Source organism: Aethalodelphis obliquidens, unplaced genomic scaffold (assembly GCF_003676395.1).
Source record: "Aethalodelphis obliquidens isolate GAN/ISIS:26980383/991018 unplaced genomic scaffold, ASM367639v1 scaffold87, whole genome shotgun sequence".
In the NCBI taxonomy this organism is placed as follows: domain Eukaryota; kingdom Metazoa; phylum Chordata; class Mammalia; order Artiodactyla; family Delphinidae; genus Aethalodelphis; species Aethalodelphis obliquidens.
In genome coordinates, this window is record NW_020838031.1 from 6,795,475 (window position 1) to 6,813,672 (window position 18,198).

Consider the following 18,198-nt stretch of genomic DNA (forward strand, 5'->3'; position numbering starts at 1 on the left):
AGTCCAAGATCTGCAACAAGAGAAGCCACTGCAATGAGAAGCATGTGCACCGCAACGAAGAGTAGCCCCCACTTGCTGCAACTAGAGAAAGCCCACACGCAGCAACGAAGACCCAATGCAGCCAAAAATAAATTAAATTAAAAAAAAAAAAAGAATATATAGGGACTTCCTTGGCAGTCCAGTGGTTAAGACTCCATACTACCAATGCAGGGGGTGCAGGTATGATCCCTGGCCGGGGAACGAAGATAGATCCCGCATCCCACATGCCACATGGCGTGGCCAAAAAAAAAAAAAAAGTATATGTGTGTATAACTGAGTCACTTTGCTGTACAGCAGAAGTTAACACATTGTAAATCAACTATACTTCAATTAAAAAAAGAACTATTTCTGCTTAAACAAATGCACCAGAATGTTGTGCTCCTGTCAAACAGTATTCAAAGCGGCAAAAATGATAATATTTTCCTTAAGTTTTTCAGTCTCTCTGTTAACGTTTTTGTGCATAGATGCAAATCTACAGGGCAATCAGTTTGTGTGAGGCGGTGAATGCTTAAACAGGCCACAGAAAGACATCTTAAAATTTCCGATTTGAGTTTCCCTCACATTTGGACGAGGATGTAAATTCAACCCTGTAGTAAATTACAGCGTATTGTAAAGATGAAATGGTCTCCTGGCCTGCATTCTCTCCTCGCCGCATCCTATCCTACACACAGCTGCCACACCAATCCTCCAAAAACACCGATTTTCATATGCCACTTTCCAAAAACTAGCTTCCTGGCTTCCTGTTGCTGAAAAATAGCTTCACGTGCTTTTGTATGGCATTCAAGGCTCTCCAGGATATGGACCCTCCCAAACATTTCAGTCCTGCTCATTTCTTTCACCATGCACAGGCCCATCTCCCATACATCCCAGCAAAGGTACCAGGCATCTCCTAGGCTTGTTGGCTCATTCAGCGGTGTCTGGAAAGGCTACTCCTGGGTCACTTGCCAACCCCCAGAGTCAGGAGGCAGGGGTGATGGTGCCACAGCCTGATCACATGGATTGAGAGCGGAACGATGGTTCTCCGGGAGTACACTGGGGCATTACTATGAGAAGTTATGTGGCAAAACAGCAGAGACCCACTACCACTGCCTTAACATACTCTAGACAAACGTTCGCAAATATCTGTTCCAAAAAGGAGACAAATGAACTTACTAACTCTCATTTGCGCCTCTTCCACAACACACAATTCCCCAAGGGTATATCAAGCCAATTCAACCGAGAGACTGTCCCATTCTGGAACATAAGGAGTCTCCTATAATCCTAAATCCATATGCTATCATTGCAGGTCTAACCAGTTTGCTGGGTTCATTTACACACAATGTACAACAACCCTTTGAAATAAGGAAGTATGTGGTTCAACAATATAACTTTTTATCTCAGGTTGCATAAATTTAAGTAACACCCAAAATGATGTAAAATGAACAAAAACAACATATTTCAATGATGAATCAAATAAACTTATGTTTTGAGTTGCTGTTTTCCCCATTTGAAGATAACATTCCTGATCACCGTCATTGTCTGTGAAAAGACACAAGACCAACAGTTTTCCCCCCACTTAAGGCTTTAACCATAGTATCATAAACAAACGTCTCAAAATTTGCATGAAAACTTCCGTGGCAAACTGTCAGTCTGAGGGTGGTCACCACCAAGCCACTTGGCTTCCATAGGTCTTTAATCCCTTTCTTCCACACATACCCCTTCCTGTTTTAAACTTTCATTATCTTGGTTCTACAGTGAAAGAGTATCTGCAGATCTCTCTTGACCACACACTCCTAAAAGTCAGGGACTTCTCACTTTGGTTTCCCAGGGCTTGGCATTTTGTTTGGGGCATGAGGGGGCTATCAATCAATCCATTGATCTGTGCTGTACACGAACCCTATAATAAATACTGGTTCATTTCTTATAACAAAGGCAATAGGAGCTTCTCATAATAGACTAAATTCCAAGGAAAGAATGAAGGCAGGAAAGTAGTTGGTTTATTTGTACCTACTATAAGCCAGGCACTTTTAGGTAATTTTATATATGCAATATTTCATTTAACTTTCACAATCCTACAAATTCTTACAGACTCAAGAGTTTTGAGTAACAAAACTTTGTGTGCTAAAGTGTGCACACAAAGTAGCACACTAGTAACTTTTTGTGCTAAAGTAACGCAAACTCATGGTGACGGGCCTGTGAGTCAAATCCAGCACATCTGACTCTTTGGTTACCAATTCCCATTTATTGTGATTCCGAGATTCATGAGTTAATTTAGGTGCTATTAAGAAAAGTCAAAAATGTCTATTTTAAAGAGTGTTTTAAAACCCTCTTTGGGTAGCAATAGAAGGAAAAGCAGAAGGACACAGTATGACAGCAAATGGATTGTATGGTAGCCCTTTGGCAACTCCAGTGGATGATAATTGTTTTTAAGTGTCCATCAACAGATGAATGGATAAAGAAGATGTAGCAATATGTACAATGGAATATTACTCAGCCATAAAAAGAAACGAAATTGAGTTATTTGTAGTGAGGTGGATGGACCTAGAGTCTGTCATACAGAGTGAAGTAAGTCAGAAAGAGAAAAACAAATACTATATGCTAACACATATATATGGAATCTAAAAAACAAACAAACAAAAATGGTCATGAAGAACCAAGCGGCAAGATGGGAATAAAGGCGCTGACCTACTAGAGAATGGACTTGAGGACATGGAGAGGGGGAAGGGTAAGCTGGGACAAAGTGAGACAGTGGCATGGACATATATACACTGCCAAATGTAAAATAGCTAGTGGGAAGCAGCCGCATAGCACAGGAAGATCAGCTCCGTGCTTTGTGACCATCTAGAGGGGTGGGATAGGGAGGGTGGGAGGGAGTGAGATGCAAGAGGGAAGAGATATGGCGATATATGTATATGTATAACTGATTCACTTTGTTATAAAGCAGAAACTAACACACCACTGTAAAGCAATTATACTCCAATAAAGATAATTGTTTTTAAATTAGCTTTTTGTAAATTAAAAAAAAAGTTCCACTTGCATTGCACTTTAGAGTTCACAAAGCACATGGGAAAAATAAGGTAATGACGGCTTATGGTTGCAATTCACAAAAAGTAGGTACAAGGAAATGGAATGAAAGGGAATAATATATATAGTCAATTTTCTTTTAAAAAATTAATGGTGAAGTGTGTTTCTGCCACCCCTCTTCTATCTGATATAATAAAAGTGGGAGTGATAAGACAATTAAGTCAGGGTTTTGAAAAGCAAACCAGCTTCAGAGCAATGCTTGCGCTTGTGTTGCCGACTTGCTATGTGGTTCCTGACAACCAACCTCAGAAATAATTCCATCATCATGAGAAGTACAGAAAGAACCACAAACCAAACCTCAAAAAGGATGCTAAGAGAAAACACCGTTTAAAAAAATTTCCCTTCCTATCAGAAGGCAGACCAAAAGGAAGTTCATCCTTCCACCCACAGATTCCCCAGAGAGCTTTCCACCAGAAGGTCGACAGCCAGCCGGACCCTCTTCTCTGAGCCTCCCGTTTCTTTCATGGCATATTAAGTGCCGATGTGGAGAGTGCCATGGGCCTCAGGACTACTCAACAGAGGGGGAGAGGCACAAAGCACGCCCCTGGTCGCCAAGAGGGTATGTACACACTTGCTGCTTTCCTGCATTTTTCGGAGCTGAGTTTTTAGCCAGAGGCTGCTCCTTCACGATAAACTGACTAAAAGCTATGTTATCTCTTTCAAATCAGTTCCTCTCTTTCAATTCTTATGTGTGAAGACAAAGGTTATTTTAAACCCTTAAGAGATTACTATTAAATTTAAATTGCCTGTAACCCTCGTATAGTAATAGATTTATGGTGGATGATAGGTTTAGTTAAAATATAACATTCTTAAAAATATTCTTAGTGGAAGATTCCAATCTGTGCGCACGTAATTGGTATAAAATTAAAATTTAAAAAATTAGACCTTGGCATTTCCGAGGGAGCCCTAAGCTATTTTTCTAGCGAGGCTGTGCGAGTGTGTGTCAGGCTTCCTCTTTTCACTCCCTTTGTGTTGTAAGTACCCTGGAGGTCATGTAATAACCAATGCCAAAGAAAAATCAAAATAGAAATTATTAGCGTGTGCCATCATGCAGCGGCGTACTCTGCCTAAAGAGCAGGAAACGGTCTAAACATTAGACCGCCGCCAGGCGTCTCAGCACAGGCCTGTGCGCGGAGGAGAGTTGCGGCCGGGCTCAGGGCGAAAGGAGGGAGCCAGGAGAGCGACCCGCGACTGCAGCCGGCTTTTAAGGCTAATAATCGCTTCGCAGCAGGTCCCGGGCAGCACTCCCGCGAGCTCCGCGGCGGGACCTGCCCTGGGAGACCTGGGCGCAGGACTGGAAGGGCGCTCGCGGCGGGTGCTGGCGACTCCGGGGCACCCGGGGACTCTCCCCGCGCCCTGGTCCGCTGCACCCGGGCTCCAGGTTACGCGTCTGAGGGCGGGGGGTGGAACCGGACGCGCACGGCAGGGGCTTTGCTAATTGCCAAGCAGGAAGTGAGCGCCGGGAAGAGCGGCGGAGAGAGGGGAGGAGCGGGCGGAGGAGGGGCGCGCGGAGCTGCCGAGGTTCGCTCCCCACGCGTCCGAAAGGCAGGGCAACCGAGCCCTGCAACCCGGCTTTCCTCCCCTGTCCCGCCAGCCGCCCGGCCCTGCTCTGGCGCCCGTCGGCCCCACTCTGTCCCCATGGCTTCTCCGGACGACCCTGTGCGCGCGGGTAAGTTGACACCGCGCCGCACCCTCAGCCGGAGCGCGGACCGCGGGTCGCTAGATCGCTAGGCATCCGCGTCTGCGGCGGGGCTGTCGGGGCCGAGCTCCCCACGAGCCCCGAGGGGCGACCTGGGACCACCCTGGACCCTGGCGCCCGACCCGGGTCCGCGCGGGGCCGGACGGGGGACAGCGGCGGCGCCCGGTCCCGGAGGGCGAGGTGCGAGGCTCCCCCCGCGAGCGGCTGCTGGTGGCGCGCGCCCCCCGCGGCCCCCTGGCCCCAGTCACCCCCAAGCGTGCCTGAGACGCCCCTTCTCTCCTCTTGCTCTCTCGCCCCAGCGTCTTTGTTCTGCACCGGGGATGCCAGGTTGAAACAAGCCCCTCAAACCTTTCCGGCAGAAAAGAGCGCAAGGGGTGGATTTCTTTCTTTCCTCCCGAGCTCTCCCTTTCTCCCTACTCACGTGCCTTCTCATTTCTCCTCTTCTCTCCTCGTTTCACTTTTATTAAATGGTTTTGTTCTAAATATTGGCCCTCGGAGCTATTTCATAAACTAGTATCCACAAAACCAGGCGGCTGATCCCACCTGTAGAGGCCTTTGGTTAGAATGGCCTCTAGTTTTGTCCTTATCGTTAAATATTTTGTTTGCACCTGAAGCCAGAATCTAGATTTTTCTTTAATCTCACTTGAATTGAAAAACCGTAGAATACTGTGCCTGTTCTTGAGACCAGGCTCTCGATTTTTCTTTAATTTCACTTGAATTGAAAATCTTCCTCCGACTTCACCTTTCAGGAATTCGCTGTCCTTGCTCTCCCATACCCTAGGCTGATCCAAAGTGACTGTTTGTCGAACATGTGAATGAATGAATGATGTATCCGCCAGAGCACACTGGGGCTTTTTCTAGTTTTGTTGAGGCTGGAAAGGCTAGGGAGAGAGCCAGATATACAGAACCACAGATACCTGCTTAGAGACACGTGTTCCCTATTTTATTTCTTGGGCTTGGGCAGGGCCGGAGCTTGAATATTTTATTGTTCATTTGGGGCTTGAGCAGTTAGGAGAATGAGATAGAAAGTATCTGGAGGTGGGTCAGAAGATTGCTAACTTGGCCTTGTGATGTGCTGGGTCTGGGAGAGTTTCCTGGAGATTTTAAGAAAGATCTAAATTCTCCTTCAAGTGGTTCTTCTTTAAGTGAGGAATGGTAAACATTTTATCCATGGGAGATGGAAGATAAGTAAATGGTTTGGATATCCTTCTCCTCCCCCATATTCATTGTTTGGAAAAACAGAAGGGGAAATTAAGGGAGAAATCCTACCCCTGCCCCCCAGCTCTCACCTCTGCATCCACTTCCTCTTCTGAAAATGTAATTGGCAAGATGCCAAGAGGTGTTAAGCTAGATTTTACTAACAGTGGTTTCGCATCTCATTAAATGATCATGGGGAAGGAGATTCAAAAAGATCTTGATCGGGACCCACTGAATGGGGATACATATAAGGTCTGCGTGGGACCCCCAAAATCAATGGCACCAGAGGAGGTGGGTGCTGGGAAACACAGCTTCACGTATAAAAAGCCTCAGTGAGTCAAGAGTGTGACAAGGCCACCAGGGCAGCCAATAGGATCTTAGATGACAGTAATAGTACTGCAGGATCTAGAAGTCCGGTGATGCTACTTAGCCTGCTTGGCCCAGCCAAAATGGAAGCTCACAACCTGGAACAAAGGGACTAGGAAATCCCAGCACATGTGGCGGGATGAGAGACCTGAGGATATGATGATAGGAGGGCGTCATTTGGAAAGAACCTGTCTCCTTGACTTTGAGAGGTAGAACCCAAACTTGTAGGTGGACTTTTGTTGGCTTCCTACAAAGAGGGGAGAGACCTCCTGAGTAGAGATCTCCCTCTCACTTGCAGCGATGTTGAAGAACATCTCCAGGCATCTGAAAGATACTCTCATGTCCATTCCCACTCTGGAATTCTATCCATTAGATGAGGGTTCGTCCAGTTTAAAAAAAGATATATAATATCTCCACACTTGCATATAGAAACAAAGGGTTGGACAGAAATATGACCAAAAAAATGACTTCCTCTTTCTAACATCTCATATCATTTTTATAACCTCCAGGACACATCCCTTCCATTTCTGTAATGAAGCCACAAGTGGTGATAATGTGTAAAACTCGTTACGTGGCATTTTCATGTCTCCACCCCAGACCCAGTTACCATGCTGTCTCAGTAGATTTCCTGCACTCACCTCCCAACTTGTATTTGCATACACACTGTCACCTTCCACCAACCTGTACACCTAAAAGTGGCCAGAGTGACCTTTTAAAAACAAATCAGTTCTCGCCATTCCTCTACTCAGAAACCTGCGCTGACTTTCCAGTAAATCCTCAGTCTTTCAGTGGTGTCCATACTCTGTACGTGGGCCTGTAGCTCTCCCTTCAGTCGACAAGCCTGCTCTTTCTCTTCGTCTGCACTGCAGCCACCCTGCCTCCTCTGTTTCCTTGAGAGCCCTGGACCACCTGCCTCCTGGCCTTTGCACAAGTTGTTTCTGCTGCCTGGAAGGCTCCCTTCACCTCCTCCCAACCCCCGCCAGTCCATTTACCTCCTGCCCACCCTTCAGATTTCAGCTCAAAACTGAGGTAGATTCAGCTCCATGTTACACAACCTTGGTGCACCCTTCCAGCACCTGTCACCCTTTCTAGCTGTGAAGATTTCACTATTGTCTCTCTCCCCCGTTAGGCTATAAGTTCTTAGACAGAGGGCATGTCTGTTTTGCTTGACCGTTTTTCTCCAACGCCTGGCCCAGTACCCAGCACTTAGTAAGCCTTGGTTAAATACTTATCTCAGTAAATGAATGAAAGATATAAAATGTAACCACCTATTCATTAAACTGGGCAGAAAAAGCTCTTCCCATATTGGCATCTTAGGAACTGATTCAGTTAGATATGTTAACTGGGTTTACCTTGTAAAGTTAAAAAAAAAAAGATGTTTGTATATCCACATGCATATAACAAAGGTGGGTATCTATTATTATACCGTATGAACTTAATTAAAAAAACAACTCTTTGCCCTGAGAAAATTTACACTGGCAGGAAAATAGTCATGCTGGTTACAGTGTGACCATCTCATTCCATCTCTACCACTAATAAACCATCCATGGTGGAATGAGTCAGAATTGCCTGTTGAAAGTGAATAAAATCTGATTCATGTTCATACATACATTAAGGACAGAAACAAAGAAAGAGGCTTTGAAAGTCGGGAGAGTTGGGGAGATGGTACAGTTCATTGCTTTGTCGCAGTGAGCTAAGTAAGTGCCCTTGGCCAGGGAGCACATCAGCGTATGTTCTGCCTTTGTTTATCCTCGGGGTATTGTTTGCACTGCACACAGGGCTGCTCCCTGGGAGCCCTGGCCCTAGAGACCGGCCCAGGACAGCCCCTTAGGTGGCATCTCACCCCTCATGCAACCCTCCTCCGCGCTTGGACGGGTCTGATGTGGCACCCTGTCCTTCTTGCAAACTCCAGTAGCACCGGGAGCAGAAACCAGGACTGAAGGGGGAACTACTTCGAGCAGCACCCTTATTTGAAAGGCTGGACCAGCCAGTTCATTCACCACATCCACCAGAGAGTGCTGACAGGCTGCGGTTTTCCTTTCTCCCTTTCTCCTTCCCCGTCCCGTGGGTTTTTCCAATGCCCACTTCATTTCTTTCCGTTTCTTAACAATGCCTCTAAGTTTCCTTCTCTCCACCCAAGTATTTCCCCCTTGTCTGCATTCCTCTTTCATCCCTTGGTTCATCTCTTCCCTCCCCTCCCCCTCCCTCAGCTTGGCCATCATCTAGAGAAGTCGCTCTAGAGGTGCACCTTCTTGATCCCTGGACCTTTCTCAGCTTGTTCAGCCCCTGCTCTGAGGTGCAGGGATGACAGAGCAGGGCTGCTGCCAGACAGAGAAGAAGGTAAACTTAGCAGCCTGTTAGCGCTGCTGCCCTGAGAGCTTCTGTAATCCTGAATACGGTTAGGACTCTAGGGCTTCCTTAGAATCAGTAGTGAAAACAGCTGTAGGTCAAAAGAAAAGCTCGGGTACAAAAAATAATAACAGAGGAAAAATAAAATGAAATCACCGAGTTCAAAGAATTGCCTTTACTTTTTCACTAAGATGCACAAAAAGCCCCACTCTTTTGTTTCCTGATGATCGGGAAAGCCAGGAAGCTCTGACATGCTTCCCTCTTTGTCTCTCTGAAAGGACATCTTTAGAGGAGATCTTTGAACTTCCTTTGAGGAACTGTCTTGAGGAACTATTGGCCCTTATCTAATGTGATTCATAAAGGGAGAGGTCCGGACGTGACTGTGCTGCTCTTGGGCAGCGTACCCACATCTGTGTTGGACAATCTGAGATCGTTCCTGGTGGAGAGGCTGCCGGGTGCAGCCCACAGTCTCCAGGGCTCCTGGGGATTCTGATTCAGGAGCTGACGAGAGCTGGGTCTTTGAGTGGGTGATGGGTAGGTGAGATTTTGCATTTAGAGTTGATGCCGGAATGATGAAAGCTTTAGGGGATGTCGGGTGAATGTCTTTTGCACATGGGAAGGACATGAATTTGGGGGCCAGAGAGTGGACTGTTATGGGTTGAACTGTGCTCCCCACCCGCAAAAAATTTTGTGGGCATCCTAACCCCCAGTACCTCAGAACGTGACCTGATTTGGGAATAAAGTCTTTACAGAAGCAGTCAAGTTAAAAGGAGGTCATCAGAGGGAGCTTTCATCCCATGTGACTGGTACCCTCATAGGAAGGGAAAATTTGGACACAGAGATCCCCCCAGGACAGTCTGTTATCAGGTGGTCAACGCATGAACCACTTCAAGCAACCCGAAGGCAGTGGAAAACGGGTAGATTTTGAAGTCAGAAAGTCCCAAATCCAAATTCTGCTGCTTCCTTTGCCCTGTGACCTTGGGCACTCAGTATGGATAAAGGAGACACTTGGCCCTCTCTCAGGGTTACTGTGAGGATGAAACGGGGCTGTGTGTAAACCAGGCAGCGTGGGGCGATGGGGTGGGTGGGCGGGGAGGGGTACTGGGTAAGTGGGAGCTCTAATTGTAACTGGGCTTCCTGTGTTGGAGTGACCTTCACCTGAAGATGCTCTTTTCACCTTTGGGGCCCCTACTTCTCACCACTCATGGACTTTTAAAGCTGGAAGGGCACGTGGAGGCTCTCTGTCCCCCCTCCCCCTGAATATTACAGATGAGGCACCTGAGGCCCAGAGAAACAAGTAACTGCAGCTGGCCTTGCTTGCTGTCCCCTGGGGCCTCTGGGAGCCAGGCCGGGTGTCCTTCCAGCAGCTGAGTGGCATTAGCTCACCATGGGTTTCACTCAGGCCTTTTGAGGACCTCCCCAGAAGATGCTCATGTGAATTAAACATCATTCTCATTGCCATCGTGAGACCCCCTTTGATCAATTACCAGCTAATTTGGGGTGACCTCTGCCTTCTTTAGAGTCACCAATCCAGGAGAATGGAGGCAGCTTTGGGACAGTAGAGCAACAGCCAGCATCAGGAGGAAGGTCCCCACCCACCCCTGGCTGAGCTGCTGGCCTTGCCACCTCGGAGCTCGCACGATCCCCCTTTCTGTTTCCGCTTCTTCGTGCCCCATCTGATATCAGAGCCTTGCCTAGAGGCCCAGCCTGCTGTTACCTGGGGCCTGTAAAAATAAACATTTTAAAGCTTCTGAGTAAACTATTTGATTTCATACTAATAATGTTGTAAACGTGTGCCTCCAAGAGCTCTCAGAAATACTTTAGGACAACTGCTTCTAGACTAGTCTCCAATAACCAGGATCAGCCCTCCTCCAAATAACCTACACAACACGGGCCTGGGAGAACAAAGGTGTTTCTGCGTGAACTGCAGCGAGGGCCAGGGGGAAGGCCCGGGATCAGGTAGAACAAGTGGAGAGACAGCGTGGGCCTGGGTCTGTGAGCGGATTTGGCAATAACACGTGAGGAAGAACTTCATCCCCAGCCTGGGCTACGTCAGAAGCTGATACAGTCACAACCATGCGAATGAAAATAATAAAAGACCTGAACGTGCCTCTAAGACTGGTCCTAAACCTCTCCTGATCACCTAAGCCTTTCCTCATTGCCCTCTCACTTTGCTGTTGTGCTTCAGAAAACAACAAAAAAAAAACCCTAAATTCTCTGTGCCCTTCCCATCTTAAGTTCCATCTATTCTCAGAGGTTTCAGACCAAAGCAAGAGACTTTGGGCCTCCAAACACTTGTGGTCCTGTTCACCCCATCACCCTCTGAGGCACAGATTCTCAGGGGGAGTCGTTCCCAAACCTGACCTGACCAGAATAATGATGATCAGCTGGGTGTGGGAACCAGCCACGTGGACCCGCTCCTGTTACAGAGGAAGAGCCAGAGGCCGGGAACACTTAAAATGAGTCATCCAAGGTCATACAGCTAGACTCATTCAAGGTCAGGCCACTAGGTCTCAGCGGTGTGGCGGTGAGGACCCAAGCCTTCTGCTCCCAGGCCCTGTGTGCCTTCCCTTTAACTGTCCTGTTTGCATTCTCACTGCTGCTTTTGGGGGTAATTCTGCCTTTCCCAGCTATCTTCTCCATTTTCTTCCTCTTCATCTTTTTCCTTCCTCGCGTACTAATGTCTCTGTAGGAAACAGGCCTAACTTGTCATAGACTTGGTGGGCAATAGCTACACAGGATTCCTATTAAAATTCCACTCCCCTAGTGGAGGTAAGCTTTTAAAGTATTATCATCCAGGGAATGCCCTGGCGATCCAGTGGTTAGGACAACACGCTCTCACTGCTGAAGGCCCAGGTCCAATCCCTGGTTAGGGAACTAAGATCCCACAAGGCCGCGTGGCCAAAAACAAAAGTTTTATCATCCAGATACACTTTGGTGAAAATTAAGCGGTTGAGACTAGGCTGTGATAGGAGGGAAAGAAAGGACTGGAGGCTACTCATGGTGGCTTCTACTACCCGCTCCCCAGCCAGGAGCGAGACATGAGAAGGATAGAAAGGAAAAACTGGAAAACCGAATGCAGGTGTCCAGCTGGATCTATTTGAAGTATGCTCATGTGTCCCGTTCTTTTTCATCTCTAGGCCTTCGCCTATGCTGTTCCCTCTGCCTAGAATGCTTTTCCCTCCCTGACTTCTCCTGGCTAGCTTCAACTCATCCTTCTGGACTCGTGTTGTCTCCTCTATAGGCTCCTCTCTACCCTCTCTTCACTCCCCACCAGACACCCCAGGCTAGGCTTGTGTTCCTCCTGTGTTTCCATATCATTCTGCATTTCTACTGTCTTAACACCAAATGCTCTGTATGATAATTGCCTTCTCCTTTCCTTGGGCAGCAGGAGTTCTGTAAACTCAGGGTGGAGTTAGCAACACAACTTGTTTTTATTTTCTTTACATTGACTTAAATCCAGGTCTGAGTCTGTCATCTACTGGGCTGGCAGGAAATTCCATTTCAGTCCAAACTGGGGCCTGGCCCCTTCCTTAGGGTCATATAGGAACCTAAGAGGATGATGTGGTGCTTGGAAAAAGAGGGGCCTTGAACTTTTAGTGCATCCGGGTGGGCTCGATGTCCTTGTTGTCCAAGTCTGAGAAGACTCTTGAGGTCCAGGAGCCCTCTGTTTCTCTTGCAGACCCAAATCGTGGGTTTGTTTCTCTTTGGGGCTGGGAACCCTGGGACCCAGGGGTTAGCCCCCTCCGTGCATTCCCTGCTGTGGTCTTGCCACCTCTGGGCTCTGCTAAGGACCACGGCACAGTCCCCACTTGTGGAGCTGCAGTGTCTGTCCCCTGCTCCATGGGGGGACACTGGCAAAAACTCTCTCCTTTTGCCCCCGCTCCTCTGGGCCACCTCCTTTAATCTCTCCAGTGACTGTAGCCTGTCATAAAACAAAGAGATGTTCCCTTCACACTGCTTCTCCTTTGGGCATTGTCAACACCTGCGGGGAGAGAAATGTGAGAAGTCTGGACACATTCTCGGATGGGAAACATCTGGGGAGAACAAACAAATGATCTCCATAAGTAGACCTGTTTTGTTGGTTTGGATTCCCCCAAGGCATTCCCAGGACCTAGTGCCTGGGCCACACTATGTACTTAATGAAGATTTGGGAGCAAAATGAAAGCTGAATCTCGATTGGCCCAAGGCTGGCCACTTAGGGCTTTGCAGGTCGTGTGGTGACTGCACAAAATACCGAGGATCCCATTCAGACAGATGTGGTTGTCGAGCAAGATAGTTTTCTGGCAGATGTTTCGTAAAGTGTCTTGGAAAGGGGGAGCTTTTTTTTCTAATTTTCTTGCTCAAAGTTATAATCAGATCGTTGCGGACCTGGGTCCTTGGACTCTTTAATCAATAGAAATTGATAAGAGACCAGACGAGAAACTCAGGCAATGCTTTATTGGGACTCGTGCTGCAGCTTGAGAGGTAAAAACAAGAAACAGGTGCCCTTGCTTGCTGTCCTAGGGGGGCGCGGTGAGCTGGGGTGAGGGTGGGAGCGGATTGGTGGGTCGGGCCTGAGGTGTGGCTTAGGTGGCCTGCCCACCCCCTTGGTGGTGCTGTGTGCAGGGATCACGTGCAGTACCCTGCTTTTGCTCCCGGCACCTCAGAAATGGCAGTTGGTTTGTGCCCTTTTTGTATTCTTTTCTGTATGTTGTTCATAATTTGCCCAACGGCACTTGCATGCAGTTATTTTTAGTCTTTTATAGTTTCTTTGTACTCTGTTGCTTGAGGAGATGTTTGTCCAGGTGCAAGCGCTCCAGTAAAGGGTCCCAGGTCCCAGCCTGTCTCAAAATCCAGTCTGCAAAAGAGTCATTAATATCACGTTCACCTAATTTGTAGTTGTTTGTATACCTCTGAGTATTTGTAGATATTTATAAGTAAACTGTTCCAAAATATTTTTTAATGTAGTTTATTCGTCATCATCACTTTCTTGATGCAGCCTGAACCCATTCCTTCTTATTTTGTCTCCACTAGTGACTGAAAGTAAGCTTTTCTCCAAACTGATTGGGGTAGCTTGTGTCTATATGAAGACAGTTATCAAAGGACACACTGTGCTTCTGAGTTAAAGAAAATGCTCTCTATTTGTTCTCTTTACAGATCATTTGACAAAGGAGCCAGTGGAAGACACAGACCCTAGCACTATATCCCTTAATATGGTAGGTTACAACTTTTACATTAATGGTGATGGTGATGACTCCTGGTTTTCCTTCTTCCCCTTTGTTATTTCTTTATATTTTTTATTACTTAGTACTTACATGAAATTTGAAACCCTAAAATAAGGTTTTCCAAGATAAATTTCTTTCTCATGATATTTCTCTGTGACATAATAAACTTGGGGTTTCTCCAGGTTAAAAATGGTGTTAGACTCTGTTTTCATTTTGCACATATCAGAAGTGGTCTTCTTAGGTTACGTGAGGTCTTTATCTGCTTGTCTGCTTTTAATACTATTTTTAATTACCAATTCTTCAGAAATCAACATATCTAACTTGAGATCGAAAGAAAAAATAGGACAACCTTAAAGTTAAAGGCGGCCTGCTCATGTGTCAGATGGGCATACGCTGTTGATTTACCTCTGTTACCACTTTTTTTTTCTTTTAATTTTTGAAATTTATTTTTGGCTGTGTTGGGTCTTTGTTGTTTCACGTGGGCTTACTCTAGTTGCGGAAAGCAGGGTCTACTCTTTGTTGCGGTGCACAGACTTCTCACTGTGGTGGCTTCTCTTGTTGCAGAGCACGGGCTCTAGGCATGCGGGCTTCAGTAGTTGTGGCTCGCGGGCCCTAGAGCGCAGGCTCAGTAGTTGTGGCGCACGGGCTTAGCTGCTTCGTGGCACGTGGGATCTTCCCGGACCAGGGCTAGAACCGGTGTCTCTTGCATTGGCAGGCGGATTCTTAACCACTGTGCCGCCAGGGTAGTCCCTCTTCTGGCTTCTGATGGTCGTTGGTAGTTCTTGGTGTCCCCTGGCTTGTAGCTGCTTCGCTCCATTCTCTTCCTTTGGTGGCACGTGGCCGTCTTCTCCCTGTGTGTCTGTGTCTTGTTATCTCTTCTCCTCTTACAAGGACGTCTGTCCTGTTGGATTAAGGGCCTACCCTACACCAGTATAACCTCATCTTAAGTAATTCTATCTACAATGACCCTATTTCCAATGAGGTCACAGTCTGAGGTACTGGGGGTTAGGACTTCGAGGTATTTTTGGAGGGGACACATTTCAACTATAACATTCCTTCCAGGATTAAATACATGGTCCTTGACATGGCAGATGAGGTCCTCCATGACCATGTGTCAACATCCCCCTGATGAGCCAGTTGTGTGTAGCTATTTGCTGCTCCACAAATGCCCCACGCCCTGCCCCCCGTCCTGGGATACCCATAGTGCTGGCCCCTCCCTGCTTCCTCACATAATGAACTCCTATGCAACCCGCCACTCAACCCAGGTGTTCCTTATCTGGGAAGGCTTCTCAGCCTTGGGGCCTTCGGGTGCTGCCTTATCCATAGTCCCTACTTTTTTCTTTTTTCTTTTTTTTTTTTTTGCGGTACGCGGGGCCTCTCACTGTTGTGGCCTCTCCCATTGCGGAGCACAGGCTCCGGACGCGCAGGCTCAGCAGCCATGGCTCACGGGCCCAGCCGCTCCGCGGCATGTGGGATCTTCCCAGACCGGGGCACAAACCCGTGTCCCCTGCATCGGCAGGCGGACTCTCAACCACTGCACCACCAGGGAAGCCCCATGGTCCCTACTTTTTATCGCATTGTGTGGGAATTATTTGCTTGCCTGACTTCCTGCGAGGCTGTGCTGACCGTCTTTCCATATGCAGAGTGGGGCACGAAGCAGGCAGCAGTGTTAAATGAGCCAAGCTTCCCGAGATCCTAGAATGGCAGCCTTCCCAAATCCCTTTGCCTCCTTTGCAGGGTCTTCCATGGAAACTGGCTCCATTATTTCGTGTCCAACCCTGTCTTCCTTTTCCACCTCCAGCATGCATCCATCCTACAGGCTGGCCCGTCTTCCAACCACCTGGCCTTGCTCCTCCGTGCCCACCATCTGCAATCACCATGCTCCTTTCTCGCGGTCCTCTGAGTCCTGGGCATTCTCTAGGCCCATCTCAACTGTCAGTCTCTCCAGGAAACCTGCACTTGTTCGTTCATGTAGTCTGAACAGAGTCAAAATCTGGGGATGCACAGATCATGGTCCCTTCTCTTGAAACACTCACAGTCTGTCTGAGGAAATAGACAAATACTTTGAAAAGAGCCCGAGAAGCACTATGGTACAGATGTGTTTTCCATGCTCTGGGGAGCAGAGTATGGAGAAGGATTTAGTCTGGGGGAAAAGTATTTGATTTTTAAGTTCCCTGTGATTGATGATTGATTGATTGATTGATTTCTTTTTTCACTCAGGATTGTGGTTTATTACAGCAAAAGTATTCAGATTAAAGTCAGCCAAAGGAAGAGGGGCATAGGACAGGGCCCAGGAAAGTTGCAAGCATGGAGCTTTCAGCTACCCTCTGTCAGTGACGTTGTGTTTACTTGTCTCAGGAATGATGTTTGATGATACACACAGAGTATTGACAACCAGGGAAGCTCACCCCATGCTTGGGGTCCAGAGTGTTATTGGGGCTCAGTCATGTAGACACGCTTGACCACCAGTGTGTCTGACCTTAGACTCCAGCCCCTTCACAGGTTGAACTGATACCGTAAAGATGATTGATTGATTTCTTTTGTGGAAAGGGGTTGGAGGCTTCTAGAAGGTTCTGAAACTTTACTGCCTAGCTCCAAAGAAACTCCAAGGAAAGGCGTTTAAAACAGAATCCCTGGTTCCACATTTGTTTCTTTTCCTCCTCTGTCCAAGGAAGATAGTGATGAGACTTACAGGAGAGTTGGGAGGTACAGCTTTTTTTTTTTTAGGCTGGAGGACTATAGACCCAAAGGCCCAGATGCAGATGATGGTGGGAACTGAGCCAGGGTCAGAGGACAGGCTAGGGAGATTGGGTGCATCCCCACTCCTCTCATGGAAGTCTTTAGAAAATGACTACATTGTATAATCTGCAGTAGAAGCTTCCAGAAGCTTAGATACCTGCATATTTGTCGGTACCAACAAAGAAATATGTGATTATGAGAGCATTTGCTATTTTGAATTCCCTGTAACAGTACTGCCCTCAACTAAACCATTGGGGAATTGTGCATAATTGTGCATAATGGGTAACTAATTTGTAGATCTTCGTGCAATTAATGGGATAGTTACCTTTTGACTCCTGTCCTAGTCAACCCGTGACAGAGCTCTCCAATTGTGAGTACTGCCCAGAACACATGCTTATTGGCCTGAATGAATGTCACAGAAATGGTGAGAAGAGATGGATCTGTCCCCATAATTCACTAACAGAAATGTCCCTCAATTTTGAGCTGCAGGAAATAGAAGAGCACTGCAGAAAAGAGAGGAAGTGTGGTTTAGTGGTCAGAGCTGAAGGCTTCTTCTGTTTCATGTTCCAGCATTAACTTCTCATCCACCTTGGTTTCATTTCTATAAAATTGAGAATGAAAGCAAGCAATGGGTCAGGCATATTGATAAATCCAAGGCTAAAAACTTGCAAGGATTTAAATTAAAATCATGACTTTCCCAAGACAAAGCTTTCTCTTCACTTTGATCTTATAATTGACTACGGTGTTTAAAAATAACACTCCTCTTTTGTTGGTCTCTACAGTCAGACAAATATCCCATTCAAGACACGGGACTCCCTAAAGGTATGTACAGTTAAAGTAGCAATTTAAACTTGTGATTACTTTCATATCTTGAACAAAGCACTAGTCAAAGTAATTTTTCATTTTTTAAGATTGTAAAACAGAAACATACTGATAATTTAGTGCATGATTTGCCCTTCTCTGGTACGAATTTTCTTGTTAAAATGTAGAAATTATTTTATAGCAAATTATACATCAAATTCCTATGGTGTTTTTTAACATGCATAAAATGAAGAAAGCCAGGACTGTGGGTTGCAAGTGTCAGAAATGTAGCTCAAATTAGTTCAAAATGGGGGGCGGGACCTGGTGGCTTAGAGTCTTTGGGTGCTGCTAAGTCCAAGCATTTAAACGATGTCTCAGGCTCAGTCCCCCACTCCCCCCACAATGGCTCTGTCTTCTGTGTTGGCTCCATGCTTGAGCAGGCTTTCCCCACTTGGTGGGAAAGATAGTCTCTGACACCTCCAGCTTTACTTGGTGCAGCTAAAGATGCCGGGGCAAGAGGGAGCCTTTCCCCCAGCACACGTGGCACAATTTTAGGGGCAAATCGTGAAAGGAGCAGTTTGGTCATGTGGCCATCCCTGTATCAGCTGCTGTCGTCGGAGGATGGAGGGGTGACCAGGTCTGAGCCTTGAGGTTGGAGGGTGGGGGGCGGAGGGCACGAAGTCAGTTGTACTCAAACCACAGGAAAGAGGGTTCTGTTAGCAGACAGGGGGCAAGGGA

The 18,198-nt window shown here is 47.0% G+C and overlaps 1 protein-coding gene across 10 annotated transcripts in view; it reads left to right on the top strand.

Annotated features, from left to right (window-relative positions):
• Positions 1 to 3,508: 3,508 nt before the first annotated feature.
• EDARADD (EDAR associated via death domain) overlaps positions 3,509 to 18,198 on the top strand; it is a 55,166-nt gene continuing 40,476 nt past the window's right edge. For 2 of the 10 annotated variants that reach the window (XM_027094017.1, XM_027094018.1), the window contains exons 1-4: positions 4,200 to 4,771; positions 10,234 to 11,210; positions 13,853 to 13,911; positions 17,442 to 17,481. Coding sequence is in view for 6 of the 10 variants with exons in the window: in XM_027094012.1 (XP_026949813.1) it covers positions 3,598 to 3,661; positions 13,853 to 13,911; positions 17,442 to 17,481 (163 nt within the window). In the remaining 4 variants the exon portion in view is untranslated. Of the gene's footprint in view, positions 3,662 to 4,199; positions 4,772 to 10,233; positions 11,211 to 12,801; positions 13,181 to 13,852; positions 13,912 to 17,441; positions 17,482 to 18,198 lie in introns of those variants that run through there. The other 8 variants (XM_027094019.1, XM_027094020.1, XM_027094014.1 and 5 more) reach the window with 7 other exon arrangements.